At 52.2% G+C, this 19,465-nt stretch overlaps 7 protein-coding genes across 7 annotated transcripts; 3 read left to right on the top strand and 4 right to left on the bottom strand.

Moving 5' to 3' along the window:
• Nucleotides 1-1,735: 1,735 nt before the first annotated feature.
• Nucleotides 1,736-4,900, top strand: V8C40DRAFT_230525 (WD40-repeat-containing domain protein). Its single transcript, XM_083212729.1, has 4 exons — nt 1,736-2,262; nt 2,343-2,576; nt 2,646-3,783; nt 3,841-4,900. Exons 1-4 carry the CDS (start codon nt 2,040-2,042, stop codon nt 4,394-4,396), a joined length of 2,151 nt encoding a protein of 716 aa, XP_083079326.1. The 5' UTR covers nt 1,736-2,039; the 3' UTR covers nt 4,397-4,900.
• Nucleotides 4,792-6,488, bottom strand: V8C40DRAFT_279427 (DNA polymerase ligase-domain-containing protein; the record flags this gene model as incomplete). The annotated part of the gene is made up of 3 exons (XM_083221229.1): nt 4,792-4,927; nt 5,013-5,868; nt 5,981-6,488. 3 exons carry the CDS (start codon nt 6,486-6,488, stop codon nt 4,792-4,794), a joined length of 1,500 nt encoding a protein of 499 aa, XP_083079325.1.
• A 1,190-nt stretch (nt 6,489-7,678) lies between these two features.
• On the top strand, nt 7,679-9,909 carry V8C40DRAFT_230521 (peroxin PEX13). The gene is made up of 3 exons (XM_083212728.1): nt 7,679-8,183; nt 8,299-8,793; nt 8,856-9,909. The coding sequence occupies exons 1-3, from the start codon at nt 8,129-8,131 to the stop codon at nt 9,566-9,568; spliced, it is 1,263 nt and encodes a 420-aa protein (XP_083079324.1). The 5' UTR covers nt 7,679-8,128; the 3' UTR covers nt 9,569-9,909.
• A 1-nt stretch (nt 9,910) lies between these two features.
• V8C40DRAFT_230519 (tRNA dihydrouridine synthase DUS3) lies at nt 9,911-12,831 on the bottom strand. The gene is made up of 3 exons (XM_083212727.1): nt 12,294-12,831; nt 10,276-12,240; nt 9,911-10,165 (listed from the first exon to the last, which is right to left on the bottom strand). Exons 1-3 carry the CDS (start codon nt 12,569-12,571, stop codon nt 10,084-10,086), a joined length of 2,325 nt encoding a protein of 774 aa, XP_083079323.1. The 5' UTR covers nt 12,572-12,831; the 3' UTR covers nt 9,911-10,083.
• A 268-nt stretch (nt 12,832-13,099) lies between these two features.
• V8C40DRAFT_230515 (uncharacterized protein) lies at nt 13,100-15,572 on the bottom strand. The gene is made up of 4 exons (XM_083212726.1): nt 15,322-15,572; nt 14,647-15,260; nt 13,875-14,577; nt 13,100-13,824 (listed from the first exon to the last, which is right to left on the bottom strand). Exons 2-4 carry the CDS (start codon nt 15,063-15,065, stop codon nt 13,309-13,311), a joined length of 1,638 nt encoding a protein of 545 aa, XP_083079322.1. The 5' UTR covers nt 15,066-15,260; nt 15,322-15,572; the 3' UTR covers nt 13,100-13,308.
• A 148-nt stretch (nt 15,573-15,720) lies between these two features.
• Nucleotides 15,721-17,878, top strand: V8C40DRAFT_230514 (Kelch repeat-containing protein). The gene has a single exon (XM_083212725.1). It carries the CDS (start codon nt 15,862-15,864, stop codon nt 17,509-17,511), a length of 1,650 nt encoding a protein of 549 aa, XP_083079321.1. The 5' UTR covers nt 15,721-15,861; the 3' UTR covers nt 17,512-17,878.
• Nucleotides 17,879-18,095: 217 nt separating this feature from the next.
• V8C40DRAFT_13303 (HIG1 domain-containing protein) lies at nt 18,096-19,408 on the bottom strand. The gene is made up of 2 exons (XM_083211079.1): nt 18,556-19,408; nt 18,096-18,485 (listed from the first exon to the last, which is right to left on the bottom strand). The coding sequence occupies exons 1-2, from the start codon at nt 19,187-19,189 to the stop codon at nt 18,409-18,411; spliced, it is 711 nt and encodes a 236-aa protein (XP_083079320.1). The 5' UTR covers nt 19,190-19,408; the 3' UTR covers nt 18,096-18,408.
• Between the last annotated feature and the right edge of the window lie 57 nt (nt 19,409-19,465).

The raw sequence follows: 19,465 nt of genomic DNA, 5'->3' as shown, positions 1-19,465 counted from the left end.
CGGCCGCGAAGTGACTCACCGGATTTCATGCAGTCACCGCTCAGTAGTTTAATTAGATGTGTTATTGCCAAGTGTTGTTGGCGTTGGCTTACACCAGCTGCGGTGTTGAACCAAATGGATGGGAATACTTGTGCTGTATGAATAGGTAGCACCGCATCAATAGATGCCATCAATGGCTTCAGGTTTGTATGCGCGATCACTCGGTCCTGCGGGGACAATGGATGCCTGCTGTATATAACCTGACCACCTCTGCTATCCGGTGCAGAGATGGACATCTTTCACATTGGTCATGATTGGCTCTTTACGATGCCGCCCATCCAACCTTAGTCCAAGAAGTTGCTGAAGGATCAATGGTGGTGTCTCGGGGGCCAACAGGCGATAATAACCCCTCCAGAATCGTCACCTGACGGTTTAAAGCACTCTGGTGCCGAAACCCAGATCCAGGTTGCCTCCATCTTGGAGAGAGTTCGCGCGAATGGGAGGCTATGCTTGAGCAGCCGTAAACTATTAGGCGGTAAGATGCGTCTAAGATACAGGCAGCATGGAACAGAGAAAGAGGTGAAGAGAATGAAATGAATGAATGAATTAGAGAAGCAAACGGTTATGGTTGCTTCCTGTGCAAACGTGAAGAATAGTGGCCTAATACTGGGCTGTTCAGAGGCTTATCGCCAGAAGAGGCACCGCCTGTTTCTTTCGTATCGAGATCGATCTGCACCTACAGAGCCATAAGGAGGAGCCCTGCCAACTAAAACAGTGAATGTTTTCAATCTTAAGCGACCAAAGGCAGTGTGATGTACATACGTGCCAGGTTTACTGAGAGTCGTACTGTAGCGTAAGGCTATTAGCTAACATAAATACGTAGCGATGATCGACAGGCATTCGGTTACGATACGATATGGACAGTCATCATCTGTCCGGGTTGGTCAAGATCACACTCCATGAGCAGGGAAGGAAAGACAAAATAGGACGGGAGGGCGGGAACATGCAGCAGTCAGCTGGGTAAGGAAAGTCGTGTCTGAGAGCATGTATGTATCATGTAATGTTAACGGCAAAAAGAAAGTAAAAAATAAACCCCCATTGGTAATGCCAATCACAATCGTCCTTGGGGTTCTGCAGGGTGTGGCTACGACGCATTGAAAACGTCAAGCATCCGCCCAAAAGCCAGCGGACGTCTGGTATGATCCAGCGCCTCAGTCAGACCAGGCGAGTGCCAATCGCGTTATTCATTTTGCCCGGGTGATTGCAGAGGATTTCTGCGGTGTCATGCAGGGCGTCGAGGCTACAGGTTGGACGTGGACGACGGGCCAATCAGCTGGGGAACAGCGCATCTGGCTGGCAGCTTTCTGACACAGGGCCTTGGCTGCTCTCTGCCTTGCAGGTATAGGGCCAGTGTCTGGTTGATTCTGATTGATTGACAACGGCCAGAGTGCGTGGCATCCAGTTCTTTTTTCTGCGGTCCTCGCATGAGGCTGCTGCAGGGCAATGGAAACAACAGGGCGGTCCGTGGCACTACTGTAACCTCACAGGGCCTGTAAGCATGGAGCGGAACGAGGAAAACGCTGGCATCAATACAGCAGCCCAGCCCCCCCAGGTTCAATCCGTCCGGGCTGTTAGCCGCCTCTAGCCCGGTGGCCCCAAAGGCCCTTAGCCCACCCAGTGCGCTGATCACGCTGCTGGCGCCCCTCGATTTCAGCCGGGTCCTTCCATGCCCCTAGCCTCTAGCCTTTTAGTGCACCTCAGCCATAATATTTCCAACGCCGCACCGAGCAAAAGCTGGACCAGCTTCTTTGTCGCGGTCGAGCCTCTCCATCTTTTAACTTTGAACTACCACGAGCTTCTGTCGCCCTTCTCCCACGCGTTAACTCGACCAGCTGCCGGTCAGGCCGAGCCATCGCCATCCACGACGGCCTCAATCCTTCCTCTTCCTCTTCATCGTCTTGTCCAGCCTTGCATCGAGATCATCGAACGAACCCGCCATTGTTGGAGAGACGCTCTCCATGCAGCTTGTCCGACAGCCGCCCTAACACACAAGCGTCAAGATGAAAGCCTCGCCGCTCATCATCAATTGGCACGACCAGAATGCCCCAATCTACTCTGCCCACTTCGAGCCAAACGGCAAGGGCCGCCTAGCCACGGCTGGTGGTGACAATCATGTTAGAGTGTGGAAGGTCGAAGCCGATGGGCCCGAACGCAAGGTCGAATATCTGTCGACGCTCTCCAAGCACAACCAAGCTGTCAACGTCGTACGATGGGCTCCCAAAGGTAAGCATTGAACACCATGTCTCTGCTTTTCTATTCTGCTATATTGTTTCCCATGGGCTGACAATGGCCATCAAATGAAGGGGAGACACTCGCCTCGGCCGGCGATGACGGCAATGTCATCCTTTGGGTTCCCAGCGAGATCCCGACTACCACTTTTGGATCCGAAGGCCTAGATGATAAGGAATCGTGGAGAGCAAAGCACATGTGTCGCTCTAGCGGGGCGGAGATATACGATCTGGCATGGTCACCAGACGCTGTCTACTTTATAATCGGCAGCATGGATAATATTGCCAGGATCTACAACGCAAGCTCAGGTGTGTACTCGCAATTATATCATTGTCGCTGTATTGCACGTGCGGAGGGCTAACGCGAAAACACAATAGGAACCCTCGTAAGGCAAATCGCCGAGCATAGTCATTACGTGCAGGGCGTTACTTGGGACCCGTTGAACGAGTACATCGCAACCCAGTCGTCAGATCGATCCGTCCACATCTACTCACTCAGAACTAAAGACGGGCAATATACCTTAAGCCAGGACGATAAACTGCCACGGTTGGCAAGCCATATCAAGGCCGATCTACCGCCTCGACGAATCTCTTCGAGCAGTCCCGCACCACCCGAGTTCGGTCATCGAGCACAATTAACTGTGGACTCTTCTACATCTGTGGGTTCGCCGGCTCCCTCAGCACCAAGCACGCCAACTTCAGCACCTCTCCCTATGAACCCGCCGAGCGTAATCAGTCACAGCCGTCGATCTTCATTCTCCTCTCGTCGCTCAGTCTCGCCGGCGCCTTCGCTGCCCCTCCCTGCTGTCATGCCAATGGAGACATCGCCGAAGCCTCATCATACCCTCAACTCCAACTGGGCCCTAGGAGTGAAGAACGCAAGTCTTTACGCGAACGAAACTCTTACATCTTTTTTCCGACGACTTACGTTTACCCCCGACGGAAGCCTTCTGCTCACGCCATCCGGGCAATACCAGAACCAGCATCAGGCGGACAAGGACGCAAAGCCAACTTACGAGGTCATTAACACAGTGTATATTTACACTCGAGGAGGCATTAACAAGCCCCCGATAGCTCATCTACCTGGCCATAAAAAGCCGTCTGTTGTTGTCAAGTGCTCTCCGATTTTCTACACACTCCGTCAATCTCCGCCAGTGACTAAACATGTCACGATTGATACATCTTCCGCTGAAGATACCATCCCCTCCCTCCCAGAACCGGTCTCCAAGCCAGTGGCCGCCGCATCCGTCATGGAGCCTCCGCCGCTCCCCACACCATCCTCAACTACCGCTGCACCAGCTGCTGCTGCTGTTGAAGGAACTGCTTCGTCGAAGGGATCAACAGCAGCCGAGAATAATGCGTCTACGCCAGGCCCCAAGCCGGCTTTTGCCCTTCCATATCGGATGGTGTACGCTGTCGCCACACAGGATTCCGTCCTGTTGTACGATACACAACAGAAGACGCCGATATGCGTAGTTAGCAATCTGCACTGCGCAACCTTTACCGACCTTGCTTGGTATGTACATGCAGTTCCTTGATTTTGAGATAATGTAAGCTAACCAGCACTACTTAGGTCAACTGATGGACTCACCCTCATCATCTCGTCATCAGATGGATTTTGTTCCACGTTAACCTTTGCCGCCGGTGAGCTGGGCGAGGTTTACAAGGGCGAGGTTGGTGCAAAGGCAGTTTCATCAAACCAGAATGCATCCACATCGACTCCCACGTCCAATTTTGCTTCCCCATCGCCGTTCCCCAACGGACCACAGCATCAATCTCGCAACTCGGCGAGCTCTTTCACAGCGCCTTCTCCTCCATCCACCTCGGCAGGTCCATCTCATCGCCCGTCGTCGCCCACAAGATCGAATTCTACGTCTTCCGTGGCCACCCAGCCTTCTGTAGTCGTGAGCAACCCGCCTCTTATTAGTGGTAATGTGCCATCGATCACGGCCACCAATTCAGGCAGGGTGACGGGCGTGCCGTTGACAACGCCTCCGGAAACACCCAAGGTGGTGGCTCCCCCAGCGAGCGCGGGCGTAAAGAGAGACGCCGATGAGGCAGAGAAGGAGGAGGGGAAGGAGCCTAAGAAGAGAAGAATCGCTCCAACTCTCGTCACGAATCCAACATGATAGAGCTTCATCTTGTTTGGTTCTTTTTACTATTTTTGCTTTATTTTCTTTGTGGAGCGAGTTATACTGTGTCTCGTCTTCTTTCCTGCAGCGAGACGGTCAACGTCATAAGATGGGGAACGCGGTTTAAGCAATGAACTATATAGATGGGATGATGGTGGGTGCTAAATGTCACTGGCATAGACTGGCGTTTTGCGGATTGGCGTAGTATGTTTCGATCATATGGCGGCAGCTGAGCCTGCGTAAAATCACGCTGCTATTTGTAACTAGGTTGCCATTCCTCTTTTCTTTCTTCTTTCTTCTCTTTCGGTGGTCTGTTCGGTACAGGCGATTTCCTCAGTGCCAAGATCAAGCAGACCGAATCGGGTTGGGCAAAAAGGTAGCAGTTTCGTGGTTTAGTCAAATAAAAGAGAAATCCGAATGATTCCATTGGTGCATGGGTTTTGGTAGCATGTTTGCTCTTGGTGCTGCAAGTCATGGCGATGTTTACAATAATGGTGGTAGAGCTTGTTCATGCCATTATACAATGGCCTGGGTCAAACATACTCAGCAGGCAAAGTGTTTACATAGTCTACGACTTAAATGGAAACAGCGGCGTCTCCTCGCAGACACTCACTTCATCACGGGCATCCAGCCTTTCCTCGGGATAAAGGTAGTTACGCCTTCATCCCGCAGAACGTCCTCTCCTCTTCTCCCTGTCACCACGCTCTGTTCAAATTGCGGCCCGCGGACGTAAAACGGGAACGAGAGCCGCGAGGTTCCTAGTTCGGAGGTTGAAGGTGAATCTGCCGGAGGAGGCTCCCATATGCTGCTGCGACCGCGACGACGCTTTTCTGTAAAGCCACATGAGCGGCGATCTAGGGAGAGGTACCATCTTCGCTGATGGATGCTGCCGATGGTGTTTGAGGCTCCGGGGTAGGCGTTTGTGAGGCGGACTTGTGCGTCTTGCTGTTCTTTCAGAGAGGGATCGTCAGTGGTTTCGGTTTGGGGTTTATCGACAGGCTCTTCATTATCCAAGTCATGGCTATCGTCGTCATCAGCTTCGCCGCTAGAAGAGGAAGAAGAAGAACAGCTGGTTTCCCGCTCTTGCGGCTGAACCCTCGTCGTTCTCCCTCGACGTCTACGAATAGTACCTGCAGCCCGTCTTTTCAGGCCCCTAGACCGCCCTGCAGCATCTTCCGACTTGGTCAGGCGGAGATTGATGACGTAGGGATCGGGGAGCTTTGCTCCGTGGAGACGCAGCCGGATCTTACGGTCCTGAAAAGCTGCGTGAAGCAGAGATTGGGCCGTCTGTGAGGGAGACGGAGATGGAGATGCAGACTGAGATTGGCGAGAGGCTGGCGGTGAGGAGGGGTCGAGAGTAGGGGCATGTTTGCTGGGGCGTGGGAGAATCGAGTACGTGCCCGTGTCCCAGATGAGGAGGGAGCCCGTCTCTGGAGAGGCGGTTTCGACAAGGTGATTCTGCGTACATGCTCTCGGCGGTCAGCAGCAAGCGGCGCCTGTATATTGCAGGGTATGTAAGGCAAGGTAGATCAGAAACACAGCATCAGATCAAGATTTTGGAAGTGAGACTTGCCCAAAGACAGTGTATGCGAGTCTCGGTGGCATTGCGGCTCTGGCGGCTGCTGTTGGCGTCACCGGGGAGCCCGTACATGATGGCCCAGCTGACGCTGCTCGTCTCGTTGATCTGAAGACGCAGGTCGTAGTGTGGACCGGCCACGGGATGGTCGTGCTGGTGCACCACGAAATGCGCACCGCGGGGGCTCCCTTGGCAGCTCTGGTAGAGGTGCGAATAGGATGGGATAGATAGCCGAGGGACGCCAGCCGATGTCGGGCGCAGATGCGAGGAGAGATTCGACGAGAAGCGTGCCAGATGGTCGGGTATCTCGACGGCTCCGGACTCGATCTCGGCGGTGGTGCCGGCGGTGGGTCTGCCGGAGGGGATGGAGGCGGTCGAGATGCTGGAAGAAGCAAGACGATGGGGATGGAGATGAGATGAGGGAGAGTCAATGGACCAGGTGAGGTTGCGCTTCTTGATGAGGGGATTGGGCACGAGGTCGGGGCTGGGAGGGCGTTTGCGTGATTGCTGCATGATGGTTATGGGTAGATATTGATAGAATCTATGAGATTCATGAAAGTTGGGAGGAGAAAATATGTCATCAAGTTACATCCATGTCAATGCCGTCTGTATATTGGATATGAGATGAAGTGGTCATTGGTATGAAAAGTATGGGTTCCATCACTACAGCTCGTCTTATGTAACCAATCCATATTCAGCATTCCGGCAGCATGAGTTAATCGTATCGGAGCTGCCTCTTCGTGCCTCTGTAATTGCCATTTACTCATCACCAAACGTCACAGATCGAATAGAGCATCTGTCTGCCTCCCAATCTCCATTTCTTCCAAGATTAATGCCCAAATGCAACCTCCCGGCCCTTTGTGCACCAAAGCCATCAATTCGCTCGAATCAGATCCCCTGCATACGCTCGTACCGTATCAGGTATCTCACCCGCCAAACCTGCTAGGGAATCTACATGCACCCGTACATAAGCCGCTCCACTGCCCAACCACAGCGACCGAAATGAATGAATAAACAAAAACAAGCCGCGGGGTGCATGCTAATGATTATCTGCATAGCCATGGCTATATGCGTGAGACTCGGCTCATGCACCTTGCAGCCACTCAGAGGTCGCGCTCTGGTCGCAACGTAGCCGCGGCCATGGCAGCTGAAAGCTGAGTCTGTGTGTGTCTGTGTGGCTGTCTGTCTGCCTTGGGACCCAAGATGCACAAAAATCGAGTAAACATTCGGCGGATACGAGCCGCCCAGGTTTGTTGATCCGGCCAAAACAGCTGCACAGCGCTGGAGACTCGCACCCAGGCCAATCAAGTTGCCCGCTACAGTACGGGTACAGCGCTGCAGTCCGCTGCCAGCCTCCGCTGCTCTACAGCATCAGAACAGCACCAGGCCGCTACAAGTGGCGACATGCAGCAGCGCGCTTCAGCAAATTAGCTGGGCGTTGCTGATCCATCCTGATGCGTCTGGTGGAATTGCAGTACCACACAGCCATTAGCCGTCGGCCAGCCGTCGTCATGGAAATGCCGAGGCAAACAAACCACTAACCACGGCGCCCCGCTTTTCCCGTCCCCCAGAAGGGTCAGCCGCAGCTCCGCCTCAGTGGGAAGATGCAAGGGAGATACCTTTTCGGTACCCCCTGCGCCGCGTCAGCAGGGATCGCCTCGTAAGTACTGCCCTCGTACCCGGTGCGAAACCACGCGAGCCCCGGGATTTCCTGGGCCTCGATTAATTACCAAGCCGGGGGCTTGTGATTGCATCCAGCTATTCGCTCTCCCCTCTCCATCAACCACAACCTTATCGCAACTCTTCCCCTTCCTCTTCCAATTCCACCATCTGAGCTCGCGCTGTGCCTGTCAGAATCGACGCGTTCATAGACCACGGCCTTACGCCCTCTTTTATTCTTTTTCTGTCGATACCGCCCGTCTTGCCGTCGCTTATCGCCACACCTGGGGCCTGTCGCAGCCCCAGCTGAAAAAATCATAAACCAATCCTTCGGCAGCTCCCAGCCATCCGATTTGGTTCCCTACTTGCACAGCTCCTTGTCCACACCATAGCGAGATTCGACCAAGCGCACGCGCTCCTCGGCGGCAATTCCTGTACTATTGTGATACCCCGGTTGTTGTTTTTCTTCTTCATTTCAATTCTTATCCCCCATAATGGCTTCGCCACCTAAGCCCTGGGAAAGAGCTGGCGCTGGCTCAGCACCTTCACGTAAGTCCCCGACGCGAAGCTGCCTCTTTGCTGCGGTAGCTTTGTTTGCCTCTCTGCTTTGAACCAGAGCGCGCTCGCCCGTGACCTTCACATGCTGACCAGCCTCCTTCCACAGTTACCATCCCATCCTCACCAGCATCAGCATCATCAGCACCCTTATCGCCTGCTTCATCTGTCGCCTCCATGGACGCACCACCGATACCTGAGCGCCCTGCGTCGCTCGCCGCCTCCATCAACCAGAACGCCGCCGCTCACACCCGCGTCGGTGCCATGGGTGGTATGGCAGGCATGCCAGGCATGGGAGCTTCGCCATATGGTGGTTACAACAGTGCATACTCATCACCCTACTCAAGTCCTTACTCACGCTTTGGAGGCGGATATGGGGGATATGGCGGCGGCATGTACGGTGGTTACGGGGGCATGGGCGGTATGTACGGCGGCGGCATGTATGGTGGTGGTATGGGCATGGGCGATCCCAACAGCATGGTGAACCGCTTCAGCAACGGCACCCAAGCCACTTTCCAGATGCTCGAGGGCGTTGTCACTGCCTTTGGTGGTTTTGCTCAGATGCTTGAGAGCACATACATGGCCACACACTCCTCTTTCTTCGGTAAGTCTTGATTGTCAATATCCAACTCGATTGCTCTTATAGATGGCTAACACGTTAACCAGCCATGATTTCTGTTGCTGAGCAGTTTGGCAACCTGCGTGACACTCTGGGATCCCTGCTCGGAATCTTCACCCTGCTTCGCTGGATCCGAACTCTCCTCGCCAAGCTCACTGGCCGTCCTCTGCCAGCCGATGCCGCATCCCTCAATCCCTCAGATTTCGCCCTGTTCCAAGGTCGATCTGGCAGCCCCGGCGGCGGATCTGGATCCCAGCCTCCCAAGGCTAGCCGAAAGCCCCTCCTCTTCTTCCTCCTCGCTGCCTTCGGTATTCCTTACCTCATGGCCAAGGTGATCAAGAGCATCTCTGCCAACGTCGAGGAGGAGGAGAGACGTATGGAGCAGCAGGCCCTCGAGGCTCAGAAGCCTGTTGATCCCGCCAAGCTGGAGTTCTGCCGTCTCCGCTTCGACTTCACTCCCCAGCAGCCCAACGGCATGGAGCTCGAGGGAAAGAAGGGCGATCTCGTCGCCGTTTTGAGCAAGAATGATCCCGCCGGCCAGCCCAGCGAGTGGTGGCACTGCCGCAGCCGCGACGGCCGCCAGGGATACCTGCCCTCGACCTACCTCGAGGTCCTGAAGCGATCCACATCCGAACCCAAGAAGCTCAAGGCTGCCCCCGACAGCAGAACCAACTCCTTGACCAGCTCATCCTCCTCCGAGGAGGGCAAGAAGGAGTACGCCACTGCAGATGGCATGCAGAGAAGTCACTTCTACTCTTAAACGACTAAGCTTTTTCTTTTCTGCACTGTAATGATGAAAGTTCGGCCAACCAAGGCTTACGCGATTTTGATGCTCTGGCATAGCATTTCTCTTTTTCTTATAATTTCACTGGGCGTGCACACTTTTTATTTTCTTTTGTAACGTGTCGTTATTAAACCACGGGAGTTGAGCTTTTTTGGAAACGTACTTTCCTACCACATTAGCCTCATGTGTTAATGCGCTTTTCTAATGGAGATGTGGATGAGTCCCTCCATTTTTCTTGTATAAAAGTCGGGCGTGTCTACTATTTGTATCATCAGTTTTTATACACTTTTTTAAAATCTACTTTATGACGTTTGGAACATTATCAATCAGCTTGTGTGAATCTTTATTATTCTTATGTCTTGAACATGTACTGCTACGTCGCCTTGGCTAACGAGCCCAAAATTTTAAAGCCAGTCTTTGATCATCATATATAGCACGTATAACACCACTGCACGTTACATCGTAGTTCTAGGTTGCGACGAGCACCAGCACTAGCCTTCGGCTTCGTAAGAGTTCGACTTGTGCTTGGGCTGGAACTGGAATCCTGGGTGAACGGGTCCGAGGAACATTTCGCTGTGAAGCACACGTTAGCTCATATTTTACAACATTGCACATATATAGGTAGCTTTGCAAAACCAAGTAGAAGAAACGGGGCATGTGAAAAGAAATGACAGTTTACGTACCTTATCTTGATCCAGTCCTTGTAGTTGTCAGACGCCATCATCGTCTCCATCTCATCTCTGCCCTTGTACGCCGGTGGCCGATCATTCAGGCGTGGAGGCAAGTGCTCCAGCAGACCGATTGGCACGTAGCGGTGCGCGAAGCTGAGATATTCCAGGAGGAAGCGTCTGGTGTAGCCGATGCCCAGTTCGTCTGAGCCCCACGCCTCGAGACCATACTTGACAAATTTTTCAATGTAGCCAAGGCGTTCGGTGGAAGACTTATCGAGGTATTGGCCCTTTTCGATTTCCTCAAAGATCCAGGGCTTGATGAGGGCTCCACGGCCAATCATGACCGTGTCGACGCGAGCCTTTTCAAGGTGCTCATAATAGTCGACGTGGGAAAAGCAGTCGCCGTTGCCGAGGAAGTACATACGGCCGTCCTTTGAATTTGCCAGGGTGCTCTCATCTGGCTCAGCAATTGTGTCGGTGATCTTGGCCTTTTCATCGTTGTATGTCTTGATGAGAGCAGCACATTCGCCAATGTAACCCCAGTCTGCCGTCTTGGTATACCGCTGCTCGCGACTGCGGCCATGAAGAGTAAGTGCCGCGCATCCGGGAGCACCAAGTCGTTCGCGATGCTCGCGAGATCCAAAGGCGAGTTTGCCGATGATCTGGGTGGCGGTTGAGCGGTCCTTGCGAACTCCAGTCCTGATCTTGGCGCTGATGGGAATCTCGCCAGACACAGCATTCATGCCTCTGATCATACGCTCCATTTTGCCACTGGCATCAAGAAGAGCAGATCCAGCACCTGACTTGAAGACCTTGTCGATTGGGCAACCGCAGTTGAGATCAATTACTCGGAGATGAGGGCAGTAGCGGTTGAGAACATCAGCAGCCTTGGTGACAACCCAGTGAGCACTGCCTGAGATTTGGGCGCCAAACTTGAGATCGCGCGAGTGGTTGTAGTCGTCGAACAGCGGGATGGCTCCCGGGTTCATCTTGGGGGGCGTAATCTCAGACCTGTGAGCGCGCATCAAGGTCCAATCAGGCTTGGAGCCCTGAAGCAGGGGCATTCCCAAAGCCATTTCTGAGTAAGTCGCTTGACAGCCGAGTTCTACACATAGACGTCGGAATGGGAGGTTGCCCTGAGTCGTCAAAGGAGCAAGAGTCGGAGTCTCTGCACCAAAGTACAGGCGGCGCTTCTCGGATGGCTTGAACGGGGGGTCGATAAATCGAGCCCGAAGGTCTTCGAGGCCAAGAGCTGGTTGATCTTTGCGGCGGTGATGAAAGTCCTGGCTGATGCCGGCCTCGTGATTCAGCCATTTGATATATTCGTCTGCCTTAGTAAAGTCGAGTCTCTTGCGGTTCAATTCAATTTTCTGACCCATAGTCACAACGTTGAAGATGCCGGGTCGCAGTTCGTCTTCGCTTTTCCCTCTCTCCTCAAACTTTGATCCCTTTTCCTCCGAAGTCTCCAGAGGAGCAGACTCTTCTTCCTTGGGCGGCTCCTTGGGCTCCACCTTGGGCGGACGGTTGTCGCTCAAAACCAGTTCTTTCCTGCCATCGGCGTGCTCAATTTCTTGCATGTGGCTCTTGACGAACCGGCACTTCCAGCCTGAAGCACAGTAGCCATACGCCTCGAATGCAGGGCATTTCCCGCCGAGAGCCTCGACATCTTCGCGACGGCCCTCGCTCAGGTATTTGCGTAGATCGTGGCACATCTTGCACGCATCACCGTACTGGCAGTCCTTTGGCGAGAACTCTGCAGAGTAAGCCCTGCTGTTGCAGAGTGGAATAGCATCGTCAAATCTTCCAAACGAACGATCAATATTCTGGCCCTTTTGCTTCTTCTTTCCCTTCTTTCCTCGATCTCTCGCATCTTGCCCATCTCTCTGGTCTCGGTCATTAGAACCTCGACCCTCAGCAGCGTCGTCATCCACGGCAGCAGCACGTTCACTCTGGTTCCCTGACATATCGATGAGATACCTGTGAAGATCAAGTTAGGGTCATACGCGAGTTGTTGCTGAGATAGGACTTACTCCTTCTTAATAGGAGCCATGCCCTTGACCCGATCTGCGGGTTCACCATTCTCCTCTGATGGTTTTGAAGTCTCAGACACTGGCTGGGTTTGGCTGTCTGAATGCTCTACATGATTGCCGTTCTGAGGAACTTGAGCCGTCTCTTGGCCAATTTCTCCCTTGTGGTCCTGAGCAGCACCTGCGTCGTCAATCTTAATTCGCTTCGCAGCTCGCTCCTCTGGTTGCGAGTCAACATCCGGATGTTGTCCATTCATTTTGATATCGGATTCTGTAGCCATAGTTTACCAATGATGCTGTCAAATATCTTGATATGGATGATTTTCGGTTGGCCTGTTTAGAATCTCAGGATGAGAGTCTCAGTTGCGGAAGGGAAGATTTTATCGGATAAGGTGTACAGCAAAGAATTTTCAAAGACTTTGCTCAATGTACTGGGTAAAAATAAAACAAAGGCTTTTCCCCAACTGAAAATCAGCTTCAATTGGGCTGGCCTTGCGGTGTGATGATTCAGAGGAAGTTGAGTAAACGCAGTGGAGCTAGAAAATTCTACTGATAGTGAAGTGAAGCAGTTGCACACCTTTGGCGCTTGCCGTCCAGTGGCGCTCTGCTAATACCGTGCCGATGCTTAAGATATACTGTAGATCTTTTCCGCCGTTCTCAGCGTTGGAGAATACGCCTTGCGCACTGTACGGGTATCCACCCAACTACCTCTGTAGGACCTCATTTCTAGAGGTGCGAACATGCACTGCAGTCCTATATCTCTGACAATGATCTCTTTTGCTCATCTTAACCAGTAAAGCTGGGTTGACCATAATGGTGTGTGCTTTAATTATTATGATAATACTTTTTAGCACACTAGAACAAGAGAAGATTGCCTACACTGATGCATTAACCACCATATTATAACGTCGCACAGTGATCAGTAATCTCGCGTCTGAATCAGTTATAATCAGGGCAGCTTGATAGAGTATGTATACATCGAGTACAAACATTCAATTCTCAATTGATCTCTCGCTTTCTATTCGCCCATAGAAGCTTCAACTGCAGCTAGCGGAGGCAATTTGGCCAACAGCTGCTGCAACATCTGCACGACCTTCTGATGATCATTGATAAGATTCAAAGCCTTTTGCTCTTCCTGCATAGAGATCAAGATCTTCTTCTGCTCGTCCAATGCTCGAATAACCTGGTCTTGCTTCCTGTCGATTTCACGAAGTCGAAGATGAGCCTGCCGCAATTCTCTTCGATGAAGATATTCCACCTCTTTTATAACTTTCTGAGAAGACTGCCGCATCTTCGCGATGGTATCTTTCAAATTCTGAGTGTCCCGCCCTTGTGTCCATACTTTTGACTTTTCCTGCAGAATCTTGAGCATCGCTGTCATCCCCGAAACACTTTCAGTATATAACTTCGTTATCATAACTTTGAGCTTGGGTTCTGGGTAGAGCTCGTACTCTCGGGTGCAGGTCTCAAGGGCATCTTGCACCTCTTGCAATGCTTCCCCGATTAATTCGTATTCTTCCCCCCGTCTCGCGATCTTGATATCAATTAGTCCATCTCCGTTCAGTGTTGTGATTGTTATCCCACCTCTAGAATGAGGTTCACCCCGGTAGCCACTGTAGTGGCAGCCACTGCAGCAGTTCCAAAGGTGTCCAGTATCATAACCCTTTGGGTCAAATCATCTCTAATCTTTACAAACATCCTCCCAAATCGGCTATGTCGTTTAGCAGCCTGCCGTTCTTCAATCTCCTTGAAGGGGTTCATCCCGATATTGAAGGGATCATCGCTGGATCCTATTGTAATAGTCGTGGGATCATCTGCCCCATTTGGATAGGCAAGCACTTTCCATCGTTGTATGGCATCTTGCAACTCCGTTGACATAAAGTCTGAAGTTTCGACGTCCTTCTTTTTGGCCTGATTTGCAATATCTCCTTGTTGATTCTCAAACAGGGAATCAACTAGGCTAATGTCTGGTGTTCCAGAACTAGAAACTGCAAAGTCCACTTCGATGTCAACTGACTGCATAGTCGATAGGTGGCCAGTTTGCAATTGGCCATTTGGGGTAATGTTGTCGTAAAGTTCGGTGACTCGGATATTATTTTGCCCATGAACCTTAGCTACAGCTCCAGAAAGAATGTTTATTGTTTGCAAGAACCTGTATTCGAGCTGCTCCAGCTTGAATGCGAGCTCTCTATGAACCTCACCAAGATGAGAATTAATCACACACCCGTATTTGTCAAGCTTAGTGTCGATTGATGACAATTCATCAAGTATGGCACTATCAACTTTCCTAGTTGGAACGGCGTGTCAGTAAGCATCAAATGGCACGTAGCAACTCTTCACCAGCCGCAGCACTCACATTCCAGCAAGAAGCATGGCGAGAGCCAAGGTCTCCTTCGCCGTCTCGAGATTCTTGGTTAATTTTTCAAGCTCTTCGGTCTTGACGACCCATTTGACGCTGGCCGCAATTCTGTTTAAGACATCGCGCCAAATGATACCAGGCTCCATACGGAGCGGTTCGACAGCCAACCATAATGTGTTGAACTCCGTCTCACACCCTTTCAGGCATACCAAGATGAATTCTAGGTGCGTGGCATGAGCCAGGTCAGAGGCTGATTTCCCAATCTCTGGAAGCAACTTCTGAAGAAGTTGCAACTGTGCACACATCTGACGCACCTCTTCCGGTGCGTCTTTGACATCGCTGAAAAAATTATAGAGTCGACTCCCCAACCCCAAAACAGTGTTCACCGCACCTAGGATTTCGATAGAATTAGCCATTTGAAATTTTGGACGAGATGATTATAAATGATAGACTTGGATAGAAAGAGAGGATCATAGAGTTAGAACATCATAGAGTAAGGAGATGAGGAAAAGGAAGCCCCGAGGATGCTTGTGGGCAGTCAATCGCTGGCTTGGGCAGCATCAGGCTGCCTGAACTTGTCGCCTATCATTTTATTTTCAAACAGAATTGACCTTATTTTGAAGGCCGTCAGTTGCACAGGCGGCTGAATAGCTTTCGAGGCTAGCCACTCACAATACGTCGTGTTGGTCTCAGCGCATTCGGTGTTACTCTTGAACAGCAGGTGTTAACGAGGTATTGGTGACATAGAGTGAGAAAAGGATGGGAATGTAATATATTTGAGGAGCCGCCAGGAGTAACAGATTGCACCAAAAAGCTTGTACGAATGAAATCACCGGTGATGTGTTGGATGCTCCCTTAGCCCTTACTTGGGAGGAGATCCAAATCGATTTTACTTGCAGGCTCTCTACATAGGTATTGGCAACATGGTGGTGTTTTAACGACGGAGCCCAACATCAGCATCCGGCCCCCACTATAGAACAGCTGTAGCTCGACACTTCAGCGCCCAGACGGCTACAGCAGCAGCACTAAAGTCGGAATTCAGTGGCCGCTGCCATTGACCCCACCAAACATACCGGACCCCCTCAACCCGCCTCCTCATCAAAGGAGTTAAGCTCCTCCTGCACGCGTCCCTGTGAGACCTCGCGAATTGTGCTGCCGAAACTCCATTGCCTGCTCTCCGTTAGGGGGCAATGAGGAGCAGTTGGCGAGACCATGGAGGATCTGGGCCAGTCGTCTGCTAGTGCGACCCGATCTCCTGACAAGTCATCAACCTTGAGCTCGGGACACGCCTCGCGGTCCCAAAGGACTGTCATCGACCCCTCTGCTACTAGACGACCGCCAATGTTCGACGATGACGATGACGATGAAGACGAGGAAGAGGAAGACTTGGACGGTGTAGACCGGTACGAGGGGCGCCAATACGACGAGGATGAGCCACGATACGTGCCAGTGGAGGACGAAGAGTCGGTAATACCATTGCCCAGGAGCCACACGCCAGGCCAGCTTGCTGCCAGGAGCAATCTACCAGGCGAGCCACAACGCGGCAGCAAGGGAGCCGCCGAATTGCCTCTTCGCCAACGGGCAATTTCAGCTACGCACTCACATCCACCGCCCCCTCGCCCGGCAACAGCTCCGGGCCAGAGAAAACCGACAAGCTCCTCCAACAGCGTCCCCGACAATCCCCCTCCCCTCCCTCGCGATGGCGAAGCGGAACAAAAGCCGGCAGCAGCACCAGCTGCAACTCCATCGTCGAGAGCAACATCCGCAGTGTCAGCTCGCCAAACAAGCACCATCATTTCTCGCCCGGTATCCGGCAAACACACCACTTTCCCCCCCTTGCCGAAACCCGACGATGGGCCAGACGTCCAACCCGCCCCAGCATCTGGCATGTACTGGTCTAAGGCTCCGGTATCTGGATCACCACATTCGAATCTGCGAGCACATACGGTGACGCTCATCGGCTCCAATGTATATGTGTTTGGAGGCTGTGATGCAAAGACGTGCTTCAATGCCATGTATGTCCTCGACGCCGACTCCTTCTACTGGTCAGTGCCGCACATGACAGGAGATATCCCAATGCCCCTCCGAGCCATGACTTGCACGGCGGTGGGGAAGAAGCTCGTGGTGTTTGGAGGCGGCGATGGGCCGGCGTATTACAACGACGTCTACGTACTTGATACGGTCAATTTCCGGTGGTCCAAGCCTCGCATCGTGGGAGACAAGCTGCCCTCAAAGCGTCGTGCCCATACGGCGTGTTTGTACAAGAATGGCATCTACATCTTTGGCGGCGGTGACGGCGTCCGTGCCCTCAACGACATATGGCGGCTCGACGTCAGCGACACGACCAAGATGTCGTGGAGGCTGATATCCAGTGCCGAGAAGCCGGTCCCTGGGTCCAGGGACAGGCGGCCCAAGGCTCGCGGCTACCACACGGCGAACATGGTCGGCAGCAAGCTCATCATCTTTGGCGGGTCGGACGGCGGCGAGTGCTTCGACGACGTGTGGATCTACGACGTGGAGAGGCACATCTGGAAGCTCGTCAACATCCCCATGACGTTCCGCCGCCTCTCGCACACTGCCACCATTGTGGGCTCGTACCTGTTCGTCATCGGCGGCCACGACGGCCACGAGTACTGCAACGACGTGTTGCTGCTCAACCTGGTCACCATGACGTGGGACCGCCGCAAGGCGTACGGCCTGCCGCCCAGCGGCCGCGGGTACCACGGCACCGTGCTGTACGACAGCAGGCTACTCGTCGTGGGCGGCTTCGACGGCAGCGATGTGTTTGGCGACGTTATGCTTCTGGAGCTGGCGGTCCACGCGTATTACTCGCAAATCAGCCATTTCACGATTGATGTATGATGATGGATTTTTCCTCCTACCATGCGATTATGAAGAGACAGCAAAGATCGTTGGACAGTCTATTCTATACCTATACCTATTAACCTTTCTTTTTTTGAATTTTTTTTCATCTGTGTGCATAGAGAGTAAAGCTGATACGGCTGGTATTTTTCCTCTTTTCCAAATGTACAGAAGCAAGCAGCAGCAGCAGTTTTATTACAAGTTTTTATCTCATAGGAGGTGGAAGTAGAGTTCTTCATGATGCCAGTAGTTAAAAATCTAGATTGGTTCATGATGTCATATAATTAAATATTCTCATATTGTTTTCTGTTATACAAAAGGGAAGTATATGTATAATATATATACTGCAAAGGAAATAATCCTGTACAATTTGTTTCTTTCCAACCACCCAATGAAATGCCAAAGTGAATCAAACACGCCCCATCATGATGTAGATGCTAATAAATGAAAAATGACAAAATGAAAGATTATACCAGTCCCAAATGACCCCGTCATCAAGATTGGCCCAAGTAACTTCTTCATGAGAGTGGTTTTCTTTTCTCTATAACCCGTGACGAAAACCCATCCCGAAATGTCCCCTCAAAACCCAATGGATGAAAAATATGTAGCTTCGAGTTGTTTTTGTGTCTTTTTGTATGCGTGTGCCTGGAATCACCTTCTTCTGCTGTAGAGAAATGTGTGAGTGTCCATGAGTTGATACATGTGTGAGTGGTAGTAGTGTGTCTATGTGTTTATATGCGGATGGTGTTTTGAGTTTGAAGGGGTCCGGTTATAAGCAACCGGATGTGACGGATAAAGGTTGCATGCCATGCCGCCATTAGTGCAGAGCCTCAGGCGGGCAATCTGCTACTAATGGCTGACCATGGGCGGGAGAATGAAGTGCATTCAGCAGCTTGCTTACTGGGCCTGCTGCTGCTCGCGCTCCTGCTCAGCCTTGCGGGCAGCTATTCTCTTCTCCTCAGCCTCAACCATATCTAAAGGAGTTCATGTTAGCCAACTGTTCTCTCTGGAGCTTAATTATATAGTATGAGGGGAACAACTTACCCATCCACAAATCTTGTCCCTCGTACTCCTCGTGGTGGATTCTCTTCTCAATAAGGTGCTTGTGCTCGGGGTCGTTGGGGTCGAGGACCATGACGGTCTCCCAGCGGCCCTTTGCGTTCTTGGCGTCGTTCATCTCAAAGGCAGCCGAGACGATGAGCACAGCAAGAGTCAGACCCTGAGCATAGACACGAGCCTGCACGATCTTTTGAGGGGTGCTCATAGGCGCGCGGCTGACGATGGCAAAGGCAACGGCCAAACTAGCGAGCCATGAAGCGCAGACAATGCTGTAACGGTGCTCACGTCCATAGTTCATGAATCGTTCGTATGCGGTCTCGTTCTCACGGATAACTTCCTGAGCACGCTGAGAGGCATCGCGGTAGGTCTTCATGGGGTCCTTGCCCTGCTGGAACTTGATGCCAGCTCGATCAGCCTGGACAATGGCTCCAAAGGTGGCGGTGGATGTGACGAGGAAGGTTCGGAAGGGGAGCGTCAAGCCACGGAAGCTGGGGTAGCGCCTTGAAGCGTAGACAACACCAGAAACACCAATGGCAAGACCAAGAGTACCACCGATAAGTCCTCCCTTGACGACAGCGCCGTAGTGGGCGGCTTCTTCTTCTTTGGTGACGACCTTCATGATGACTGTTGGGGGTTGATTGTGTAGGGGAGTGCGGTAATGGCAGCTATGGAAGCTAGAGTGGAGGGGATGTGGCTCAGTAGCGAATATATATCTCGAGAGCTTCGGAGCTTTTGGTTTCTACTGCGCGGAAAGCGGGGTTGCGAAAAGGCCGCGAAAAGGCTATCTCTCCAGTTGAAGTAGGCTGATTAAGGCCGGCTCGAGCGGTAACTGTGATGGCTGTCGGGGCTGTTTAAGGAGTAAAAAGCCTGGTTCTAGGTAGTCGGGCGAGATTTG

Source organism: Trichoderma camerunense (assembly GCF_050948025.1).
Source record: "Trichoderma camerunense strain CBS 138272 chromosome Unknown V8C40scaffold_1, whole genome shotgun sequence".
Classification (NCBI taxonomy): Eukaryota; Fungi; Ascomycota; class Sordariomycetes; order Hypocreales; family Hypocreaceae; genus Trichoderma; species Trichoderma camerunense.
This window is presented reverse-complemented; position numbering and strand designations above follow the sequence as displayed.